At 52.7% G+C, this 10,560-nt stretch overlaps 1 protein-coding gene across 1 annotated transcript in view; it reads right to left on the minus strand.

Annotated features, from left to right (window-relative positions):
- The window catches only part of VASP (vasodilator stimulated phosphoprotein), a 44,521-nt gene extending 36,716 nt beyond the window's left edge, over nucleotides 1-7,805 (minus strand). Inside the window, exon 1 of the mRNA XM_060258368.1 lies at nucleotides 7,755-7,805. Coding sequence (XP_060114351.1) covers nucleotides 7,755-7,759 — 5 coding nt within the window. The 5' untranslated portion in view covers nucleotides 7,760-7,805. The remainder of the gene's footprint in view (nucleotides 1-7,754) is intronic.
- Nucleotides 7,806-10,560: the final 2,755 nt, after the last annotated feature.

Below are 10,560 nucleotides of genomic sequence, written 5' to 3' on the forward strand. Positions count from 1 at the left end.
CACCAGGAGGCTGGACCAGATGGACCCTCCTTGGTCTGATCCAGCAGGGCTCTTCTCATGTCCTTCTCAGGGGAAGGCCTCAGCCTCTCTGCCCTGTTATTGTCCCTCCAGAGGAACTGGTTGACCTCTGTGTGAGACAGGAGGCTGGACTAGATGGACCCTCCCTGGTCTGACACAGCAGGCTCTTCTGATGTTCTTATGAAGGCCTCAGCCTCTCTGCCCTGTTGTTGGCCCTCCAGAGGAACTGGCTGGCCACTGTGTGAGGCAGGAGGCTGGACTAGATGGACCCTCACTTGTCTGATCCAGCAGGGCTCTTCTGATGCTCTTCTCAGGGGAAGGCCTTGGCCTCTCTGCCCTGTTGTTGGTCCTCCAGAGGAACTGGCTGGCCACTGTGTGAGGCAGGATGTTGGACTAGATGGTTCTTCACTGGTCTGATCTGATAGGGCTCTTCTGATGTTCTGCTCATGGGAAGTCCTCAGCCTATCTGCTCTGTTGTTGGCCCTCCAGAGAAACTGGTTGGCTATAGTGTGAGAAGAACATAAGAGAAGCCATGTTGGATCAGGCCAATGGCCCATCCAGTCTAACACTCTGTGTCACTCAGTGGCCAAAAAAAACCAGGTGCCATCAGGAGATCCATCAGTGGGGCCAGGACACCATAAGTCCTCACCCTGTTGCCCCTCCCAAGCACCAAGAATACAGAGCATCACTTCCCCCAGACAGAGAGTTCCAACAATATGCTGTGGCTAATAGCCACTGATAGACGTCTGCTCCAGATGTTTATCCAAACAGGATGCTTGTCTAGATGGACCATGGGTCTAATCCAGCAGAGCTGTTTTGATATTCTTATGACTCTACCTCTTGGAACTCTAGATCCATGGCTATCCTTGGAGAGCTTCGGATAAGGGCTACAGCAGTGCAAGGGTTAACAGCCACACAGACTGCCACACCGAATACACAGTGGAAGAGGGAAGCTTGGCCTGGCCTAGTCCCTCCTTTTAAAGACCCACAGCCAGCGGAGAAGAATTCACAGTCGACACTGCAAAAATTCAAGCAGCTGAGAAACCACTTAGATCCCCGGCTGGGCAGCATTTCTCCGTTTTGACAGCTAGGAAACTGAGGCAGGAGAAAATGGGGAAGGAGTTCAACCTCTAAAAAACAAAGGCTTCTTTTGCATACAAAAATCGCCGCACATTTAAAATTGCATCAACGGATACAGCAGAAGTCCCATTACAAAGATCAGGTTAGGAAACAGTTCTACGGATGTTACGTATATGACTGAACGGAATTTAACACACAAACCCCGCAGCTGCTAGACTTTCTCATCTTCCCCCATCCCACAGCATCGGCCACATTCATTTGCCCCCCCACCCCGAACCACACCTGTGACACCACAAAGCCCCAACAACCACAAAGGGTGTCAAAACGTACAAAGGAGCCCCCCTCTTTCCCCTCTCTCAGACAGCTGGACGGCCTGCAGTTGTTGAGAGATGCCGGAGAGAAACCCAAAGCAGCAAACAGCATGGGGGAGCTTATTACCGCCCCCAATCCTCCCGGCAGCTACTGAACCTACTCTCTCACCCTGCCGCCTCCCACACACCCCTGGGCTACCGGGCAGCGCTAAATAAAGGGGTTTAAAAAAAAAAAAAAAGAACCGGGAGTTCTGGCGGTGAAGAGGCTGACCAGGGTGAGATAGCGTGAGATTGCTCATACCCACAACTTCCCTGGCTGAAGCAGAGGTGTGAAAATATTTGCTTAGCCAAGAGCTGAGTTCCTGCAGGTTCGAATGGTCACCCTCCTCCACCCCCACAGCTGCACTGCCAGCCTGTCTGATGCACACAAAACTATCTCCTGCTCGAGAAAGGAGGTCAGGGGGGAGCTGCCGAACTCCCACATTCTCGCCCTGCTTACGAAGCCAGCACATTTCAAAAACCAGAAAACAAAGCCCCCGCCCCACCCCCCGTGGGTGGAGGATCAGCCCCTAGAGCAGAAGTTCACCTGCACAAGGGGAACCAAAAAACACCCGCCCAGTGTGGGGAACGCCAGCACAACCCCACAGCCAGAGACAAAGAAGAAACCACCTTGCAGGGTCGGACTTTTACCCCAGCCCTGTAGATTCCAGCCACCCCCTGCTCTCCCCCAATACCGCCAAGAATAGCCCCCCAAAGCCAACTCCATGGCTGAACCTCTCAGAGCAATGCCCTAGTCAGATTTCCACACACAGGCCCATCTTGGAGGCGGGGGAGAGAGACGATATTGTGAACACACGTGAAGTTGCCTGCTACAGAACCAGACCCTGGGCCCCTCAAAGTCAGTCTTGTCTACTCAGACTGGCAGCAGCTCTCCTGGGTCTCAGGTAGGAAAGGGTCTTTCCCGTCACTTGCTAATTGGCGCTTTTAGCTGGAGATGTCAGGGATTGAACCTGGGACCTTCTACACGCCAAGCAGAGGCTCTGCCACCAAGCCACATGGAAATTCTTTAAGGACAGCTGAGATTGAAACACTCAAACTGTAATAATACAGCGCTTTTTAACAGAGACGTACAGCACATCATGAAAATTCAGTCGCCTTAGCAAGAGGACTGGAAGACGGACAATGTGATATCAGTTTTTTTCAAAAGGATCCAGTTAGCATCTGTGGAATATGAACGTATAGGAAGCTATATGAACATGTGAAGCTGCCTTCTACTGAATCAGACCCCCCTGAGTCCATCAAAGTCCGTCTTGTCTACTCAGACGGGCAGCGGCTCTCCAGGGTCTCCAGCACCTCTTTGCCTGGACCCTTTTAGTTGGAGATGCCGGGGATTGAGCCTGGGACCTTCTGCTTACCAAGCAGATGCTCTACCACTGAGCCACCGTCACTCCAAAATAACCCCCCATCTGAAAAAAGTGTGCCTACACATAAAAGCTTATCCCCAGAATGAGACTTTGTTGGTCTTAAAAGGTGCCCCTGGCCTCTGACTTTGCCCTTTTCCAAGTAAACTAGTAGATACAACAAGTATTAAGAACATGAGAGAAGTCATGTTAGATCAGGCCAATGGCCCATCCAGTCCAACACTCTGTGTCACATAAGAACATAAGAGAAGCCCTGTTGGATCAGGCCAATGGCCCATCCAGTCCAACACTCTGTGTCACATAAGAACATAAGAGAAGCCATGTTGGATCAGGCCAGTGGCCCATCCAGTCCAACACTCTGTGTCACAGAACATAAGAGAAGCCATGTTGGATCAGGCCAATGGCCCCTCCAGTCCAACACTCTGTGTCACATAAGAACATAAGAGAAGCCATGTTGGATCAGGCCAGTGGCCCATCCAGTCCAACACTCTGTACATAAGAACATAAGAGAAGCCCTGTTGGATTAGGCCAATGGCCCATCCAGTCCAACACTCTGTGTCACATAAGAACATAAGAGAAGCCATGTTGGATCAGGCCAGTGGCCCATCCAGTCCAACACTCTGTGTCACAGAACATAAGAGAAGCCATGTTGGATCAGGCCAATGGCCCCTCCAGTCCAACACTCTGTGTCACATAAGAACATAAGAGAAGCCATGTTGGATCAGGCCAGTGGCCCATCCAGTCCAACACTCTGTGTCACAGAACATAAGAGAAGCCATGTTGGATCAGGCCAATGGCCCATCCAGTCCAACACTCTGTGTCACAGAACATAAGAGAAGCCATGTTGGATCAGGCCAATGGCCCCTCCAGTCCAACACTCTGTGTCACATAAGAACATAAGAGAAGCCATGTTGGATCAGGCCAATGGCCCATCCAGTCCAACACTCTGTGTCACAGAAGAACATAAGAGAAGCCATGTTGGATCAGGCCAGTGGCCCACCCAGTCCAACACTCTGTGTCATACTCCGTGAGCCGCTCTGAGCCTGCCTGTGGCGGGGGAGGGTGGGATATAAAAATAAACTTATTATTATTATATTATTACTATTATTATTATTATAAAAAATAAACTTATTACAGAAGAACATAAGAGAAGCCATGTTGGATCAGGCCAGTGGCCCATCCAATCCAACACTCTGTGTCAAAGAACATAAGAGAAGCCATGTTGGATCAGGCCAATGGTCCACCCAGTCCAACACTCTGTGTCACATAAGAACATAAGAGAAGCCATGTTGGATCAGGCCAATGGCCCATCCAATCCAACACTCTGTGTCACAGAAGAACATAAGAGAAGCCATGTTGGATCAGGCCAGTGGCCCACCCAGTCCAACACTCTGTGTCATACTCTGTGAGCCGCTCTGAGCCTGCCTGTGGCGGGGGAGGGTGGGATATAAAAATAAACTTATTATTATTATATTATTACTATTATTATTATAAAAAATAAACTTATTACAGAAGAACATAAGAGAAGCCATGTTGGATCAGGCCAGTGGCCCATCCAATCCAACACTCTGTGTCAAAGAACATAAGAGAAGCCATGTTGGATCAGGCCAATGGTCCACCCAGTCCAACACTCTGTGTCACAGAAGAACATAAGAGAAGCCATGTTGGATCAAGCCAATGGCCCATCCAGTCCAACACTCTGTGTCACATAAGAACATAAGAGAAGCCATGTTAGATCAGGCCAATGGTCCACCCAGTCCAACACTCTGTGTCACAGAAGAACATAAGAAAAGCCATGTTGGATCAGGTCAATGGCCCATCCAGGCCAACACTCTGTGTCACAGAAGAACATAAGAGAAGCCATGTTGGATCAGGCCAATGCCCATCCAATCCAACACTCTGTGTCACACAGGGGCCAAAAAAACCCAGGTGCCAGCAGGAGGTCCACAAATGGGGCCAGAACTTCAGAAGCCCTCCCACTGTAGCCCCCACAAGCACCAAGAATACAGAGCATCACTGCCCCAGACATAAGAACCTAAGAGAAGCCATGTTGGTTCAGGCCAATGGCCCATCCAGTCCAACACTCTGTGTCACACAGCAGCCAAAGTGCCATCCGGAGGTCCATCAGTGGGGCCAGGACTCCAGAAGCCCTCCCACTGTGCCAAGTATTAAGTTAAAGTCTTTGATAGAGAAAGATAGGCTTTGTGAGTACAAATCAGTCTGGCTTCTATGCGGGAATCTCCCTCACCAATTTTTTAAAATTCTTTGGGAATGCAGAGGAGCAAGAGGTAGGGGAGACCTGGGAGGCATCACACAGTAGGACTTCCAAGCACCTTTTTGACCAAAACCACCCCAAATACTCGTTAGGAGGCACTGCTAACACAGCAGGCCTACCCGCTGCACAGACCAGACTTGTAGCAGTCACCGAACAAAACTAACAGGCAGCCGGTTCAGGGAAGTGGTTCCCGAAACAATGGAACTCCCCATCAGGCATAGCACCGGCCTCTGGTTTAGACAGCTTTCAAAGGGGAGGTTGTAACAAATTCAAGATCTATTAACAGCTCCGGGGCCTAAGTGAAACCTGAAGGTTCAGAGGCTGCATATTTCTCAATCGCATCTGTTAGTTAACCTTTGGCCTTCTTGCCCTGCTAACAGACTTCCCAAAGTTTCCACCTGGTCACTGCAAAAAGCTGGACAAGATGGACCCTCGGGCCTGATCCCGTGAGGCTCTCAAGGTGCTGCGCCCCTCTACAGGCAAGCTCACGCTCATTTGTGGGTCACCTCCCTGCTTTTTGAGGAGGGGCAGAAAATGCATTGACCCCCTGCCCAAACTTCAGGGCTTTCCAGGGCTTCCTGAGTGGGGGACCCCCATCTCTGGGAATCCAGTTTTGCTGAGCTTATGCACACCATGGGGAGCTAACAGTGTAAGCCAAAGTGACAAGCCCCTGCCCCAGGGAGCCTACAATCAAAATGAAAGTGTGGATCTAGTGAGAGGAGAGCAAAGGTAATTCTTTGTCTCATTCTGTGAGCCGCCCTGTGCCTGCCTCTGGTGGGGAGGGCGGGATATAAATTAAATAAATAAGAAATGGTGGATGGGCTGCAAGGAGGGACAGTTACATGTCTCTTGATTAGGACTTGGCTGGGCAGGTGGAGTGAAGAGCGGGTTCGCTGCAAAAGTCTTCCAACTGGAGCCCTCTTGGCCTTTCTTTGGGGTGTTCTGTGGGGTGGCCAACGGCATCCCACGGCCAGCCTCATTTAATGCCACATATACCCAATAGCTCGAGGAAGCGTCTTCTGCCTGTGGAAGCCGGTCAGCCTGAGGGGCACCACAGCACGCTTCAGCTCAAGAGGCCAACGGGGCTCTTCTTCCCAACCCAAACTTGGGAAACCTGCCCTGAATTCAGCAGCTTCTTAGGATTGGGACCCTGAGAACTGGGATTGCTCTTCCCATCTTATTTATTACCTAGTACCTCAGTGGCTGTATAAATAATGAGTTTCATTTATTAATTGCTAACTGAAACCCTGGGTGGACTCCACCCTAACACTGAACCTCATTTTAAAATCTATATTTTATTTTATTTCTACTTCCCCTATGCAGCTCCCATCCGTCTCTTCTCCTCCACTGTCCCCTCACAACAGCCCTGTAAGGCGGGCCAGGCAGAGAGGGCGAGGGAGGGCCGGCGGAGAGGGTGCCCATGTCATCCAGCGAGCTGCCCTCTCCAAGGGGTGATTTGAACCTGGGCCTCCCTGATCCTGCACAGACGCTTTGAACTGCAATGACTCTCAAATTCTGTCAGTCCTAGTTTTTAGGAAATCCCAGAGATGGGGGAAGTGCAGGCAGCACTATTTGGGGAGGGGGTGTGGGGAAAGAGGAAGGTGACAGGGAAGAGCAGGGGTGGGGCAGAGGTGAGTCAGCGCCCCGCAAATTCCCCCCCCCAAACAGCGACTTGAATGAAACTGGCGATAAGCTGAAAACACTTTGCACACGCTCAGGAACCAGAAACAGGTTCTGGGGCTTAAATCGGGCTCCCCCTTAAATCCTGCTGGCACAGAAGGTTTAAGGGATGGGGGAGAGGGTGAGGAGTTGGAGAAGGGGTGTTCTCTGGGGTGGTCAAGTTCATCTCAGACCACGGCGAGGGTGTGAGCTCCCAGACTTCGCTGCGGTCTGGCTGTGTTGGGAGGGGCAGCCCCCCAAAACTAAGAAAGGAAGTTTGTACAGAGTCCCCAAGCAATCCTCTTTGGAGAGGGTGGCACAGAGATTTTGGGAGGGCACCTGGCTGTTGGCACACAGAGGTGGTATTTGGGGGGGGGGGGGAGGTCATTATGTACAGCAAATGCAGGAGCTGCCAGGCAACCCCCCCCCCCCCCCAGGATTCAGGAAAGTCGGCGGTGCTAAGCTCAGCCCCCTCCCCACCTATGGGGGGGGCGGCACCAACCCCATTTTCTCTCCCCACCCAACCCCACCCCCCATGCCAGGAAGAGCCGGAAGAGGCCGAGGCAAGCCCACCCTTAGAAAGAGAAACCCCCCCCCCGGGCCCCTCGAAAGTCCCGCAGAGCCCCTTCCCCTTGCTGGAGGGCGGGGGGGGGGCAACGTGCCAAGGGACAGAGCTCCCCCCCAGGCGTCCAGAGACCCCCCAGCAGCTCCTCTCATTCTCGGGGGGGGGGGAGGAAGACTTTCGCGTTTCCCCGAGGGGGGGGGGCGAGCTGAAGTTTGCTTCCCACGGCCGGCAAGAGGCGCCCCGCGGCGAGGGGCGGTGGGGCGGGCAGGGGGCCGCTGGCGCCACGTGCAGCCCCCCGCCCGTCCTCTTGGGGGGGGCTCCGCTGGGCCTGGCCCGGCTCCCCTCCCCTCCCCTCCCCTCCCCTCGGCTCGGCTCTCCAACAAAGGCCCGGCGGGGGCGGCGCCCGGGCCGGGGCTGGGACTGACCTCATGTCTGCCGGCTTTGTGCGCGCCGCTGCAGCCGCCGCTGGGCCGGGCCGGGCGGGGCCGGCGGGCTGCCGCTACCGCTGCTGCTGCTCCGGGGCTCGGCTCGGCTCGGCTCGCCTGCTGGGGCTCCGCGCGCGCTCTCCTCCAGCCGCCCGGCCGCCGCGCGCCGCCGCCACCGCCGCCGCCACCGCCGCCTCCTTCCTGCCTGCCTGCCTTGCCCGCCCTGGCCTCGCCTCCGCCCGCCCCGCCGGGCGGCTGCCTCGGCCTGCCCTGCCCTGCCCCGCCCCGACGCCTCTCCCAGGGGCGCGCCTTAGAAGGGGGGCACGGGCCGCCCCACCCCGCAGGCCCCCTCCTCCCGGCCCGAGGCTCTCTGGCCCGGCGAGGCTGCCTGGGCGCGCGGGCTTCCCAAGCTCCCGGCGGGACCTGGGGATCCTCCCGGAATGGCAAGCGGGAGCCAGGCTGCAGAGAGCGAATCTCCGGGAGGGACGGCTCCAAGGGGTGCCCGAACTCACTCGGGCTCGGGAGCCACATCTGGAAGCTCCCACCACCCCATCGGCTGCAGAAGGCATTTGAAGTTGTTTCTTTTCCTTCCTCCCTTATCTCATATGAACATATGAAGCTGCCTTCTACTGAATCGACCCTCTTTGGCCCATCAAAGTCAGTCTTGTCTACTCAGACTGGCGGCGGCTCTCCAGGGTCTCTGGCTGAAGTTTTTCACACCTGTTCACCTGGACCCTTTTCAGTTGGAGATGCCGGGGATTGAACCTGGGACCTTCTGCTTACCAAGCAGATGCTCTACCACTGAGCCACTGCCCCTCTCCCTTCTCTCTCTCTCTCTCTCTCTCTCTATCTATCTATCTATCTATCTATCTATCTATCTATCTATCTATCTATCTATCTATCATCTATCTATCTATCTATCTATCTATCTATCTATCTATCTATCTATCTATCATCTATCTATCTATCTATCTATCTATCATCTATCTATCTATCATCTATCTATCTATCTATCTATCTATCTATCTATCATCTATCTATCATCTATCTATCTATCTATCTATCTATCTATCTATCTATCTATCTATCTATCTATCTATCTATCTAGACAGATAGATCCAAAGCAGTTGAACAAAGCAATTTTTATTTAGAACGAAAGCTTTCTTGTGATGAAGTGTGCTTAAGAGCACACAAAAGCTTACATTCAAAATAAAAATTGGTTGGTCTTAAAGGTGCCACTTGACTCCTGCTTTGTTTATCTATCATCTTTCCCCTTCCTTCCTTCCTTCCTTCCTTCCTTCCTTCCTTCCTTCCTTCCTTCCCTCCCTCCCTCCCTCCCTCCCTTCCTTCCCTCCCTCCTTCCTTCCTTCCTTCCTTCCCTCCTCCCTCCCTCCCTCCCTTCCTTCCTTCCTTCCTTCCTTCCTTCCCTCCTTCCTTCCTTCCCTCCTTCCTTCCTTCCTTCCCTCCCTCCCTCCCTCCCTCCCTTCCTTCCTTCCTTCCTTCCTTCCTTCCTTCCTTCCTTCCTTCCTTCCTTCCTTCCTTCCTTCCTTCCTTCCCTCCTTCCTTCCCTCCTTCCTTCCTTCCCTCCTTCCTTCCCTCCTTCCTTCTTCTCTCAAACATCTGATGTTTACTCTGTGTGGCTCTTACCTTAAGCAAGTTTGGCTGCCCTTGCACTAGACCAGGGGTGACTGAACTTGCTTAACATAAGAGCCGCACAGAATAAACATCCGGTGTTTGAGAGCCACAAGACATGAATGCTACATGGTTTGAGAGCCACAAGGAAGGAAAGTAGGCAGGCAAACAAATAGATTGGGGGGAGAGGTGAAAAGAAAGCAATTTTAAATGCATTCCCCAGTCCGCTGGCTGGCTTGGCTTGGTGAAGCGATTTAAAGAGAGAAAGGCCTTCTCCAAGCCAGCTGACAAGGTGGTGGGGCCTTCATAAGCCACACGACGTGTAAAAGAGCCATGTGTGGCTCCGAAGCCACAGTTTGGCCACCCCTGCATTAGACCCTCCTGAGGGCCTTTCCCAGACTCCCAAATACCCAGCAATATTCCCAACGTAATTCTTCTCTGTTTCCTTCACAGCAACCCTGCAAGGTGGGGCAAGCCAAGTGTCAGGCCCAAGATCACCAGAGTGGGGATTCAAACTCTGGTCTCCCGGATCCTAGGTTTGCTCTCCTGTTAGATCAAGATGGGTTGCCGAGTGAGTCTGTCTGTAGCAAGAGAGAAGAGCCAGAGTCCAGGAGAGCCTTCAAGACTGACAACCTTTGTGGCAGGGCAGGAGATTTCCTAAGTCTTCAGAAGTGAGCCGTGACTCACAGAAGCTGCCACAAATTTTGTTAGTCTTTAAGGCAGGGGCGTCTCAGGCCGGATCTGACATAAGCGAGACCTTGTTGGGCCAGGCCGTGTGTATACCTATTTAAGATTAGATAGCAGAGGTATAAACTTTATAAAGGACACAAACACAATTAAAGATTTTTTTTAAACTTAAAAACATGCATAAAACATTAGCACTCATTGATCTTAAAGGTGCTTTGTTTGTATTTCTCCCATGGGAACTGCACAAAGGAAGCTCTGGCTCTTTCCTTCCTTCCCCGGGGGACCAGAAGAGGGAGGAGCCTCAGCCAATAGAAGGAAGAAAGGCTTGGCTCAGTAGCTCTGTTGTGCGATTGTGATAGGCTGGCAAAGCAAGCTCTTCCTCCCCACCCCTTGCTTCCCAAGAGAGGAGCCTCAGCCAATGAAGAAAATAGAGGCTTTGCTCTGTAGCTCCTGTGCAATTGAGCAAGCCTTGCAAAATAAGCTGTTA

Source organism: Heteronotia binoei, chromosome 17, assembly GCF_032191835.1.
Source record: "Heteronotia binoei isolate CCM8104 ecotype False Entrance Well chromosome 17, APGP_CSIRO_Hbin_v1, whole genome shotgun sequence".
Lineage (NCBI taxonomy): Eukaryota > Metazoa > Chordata > Lepidosauria > Squamata > Gekkonidae > Heteronotia > Heteronotia binoei.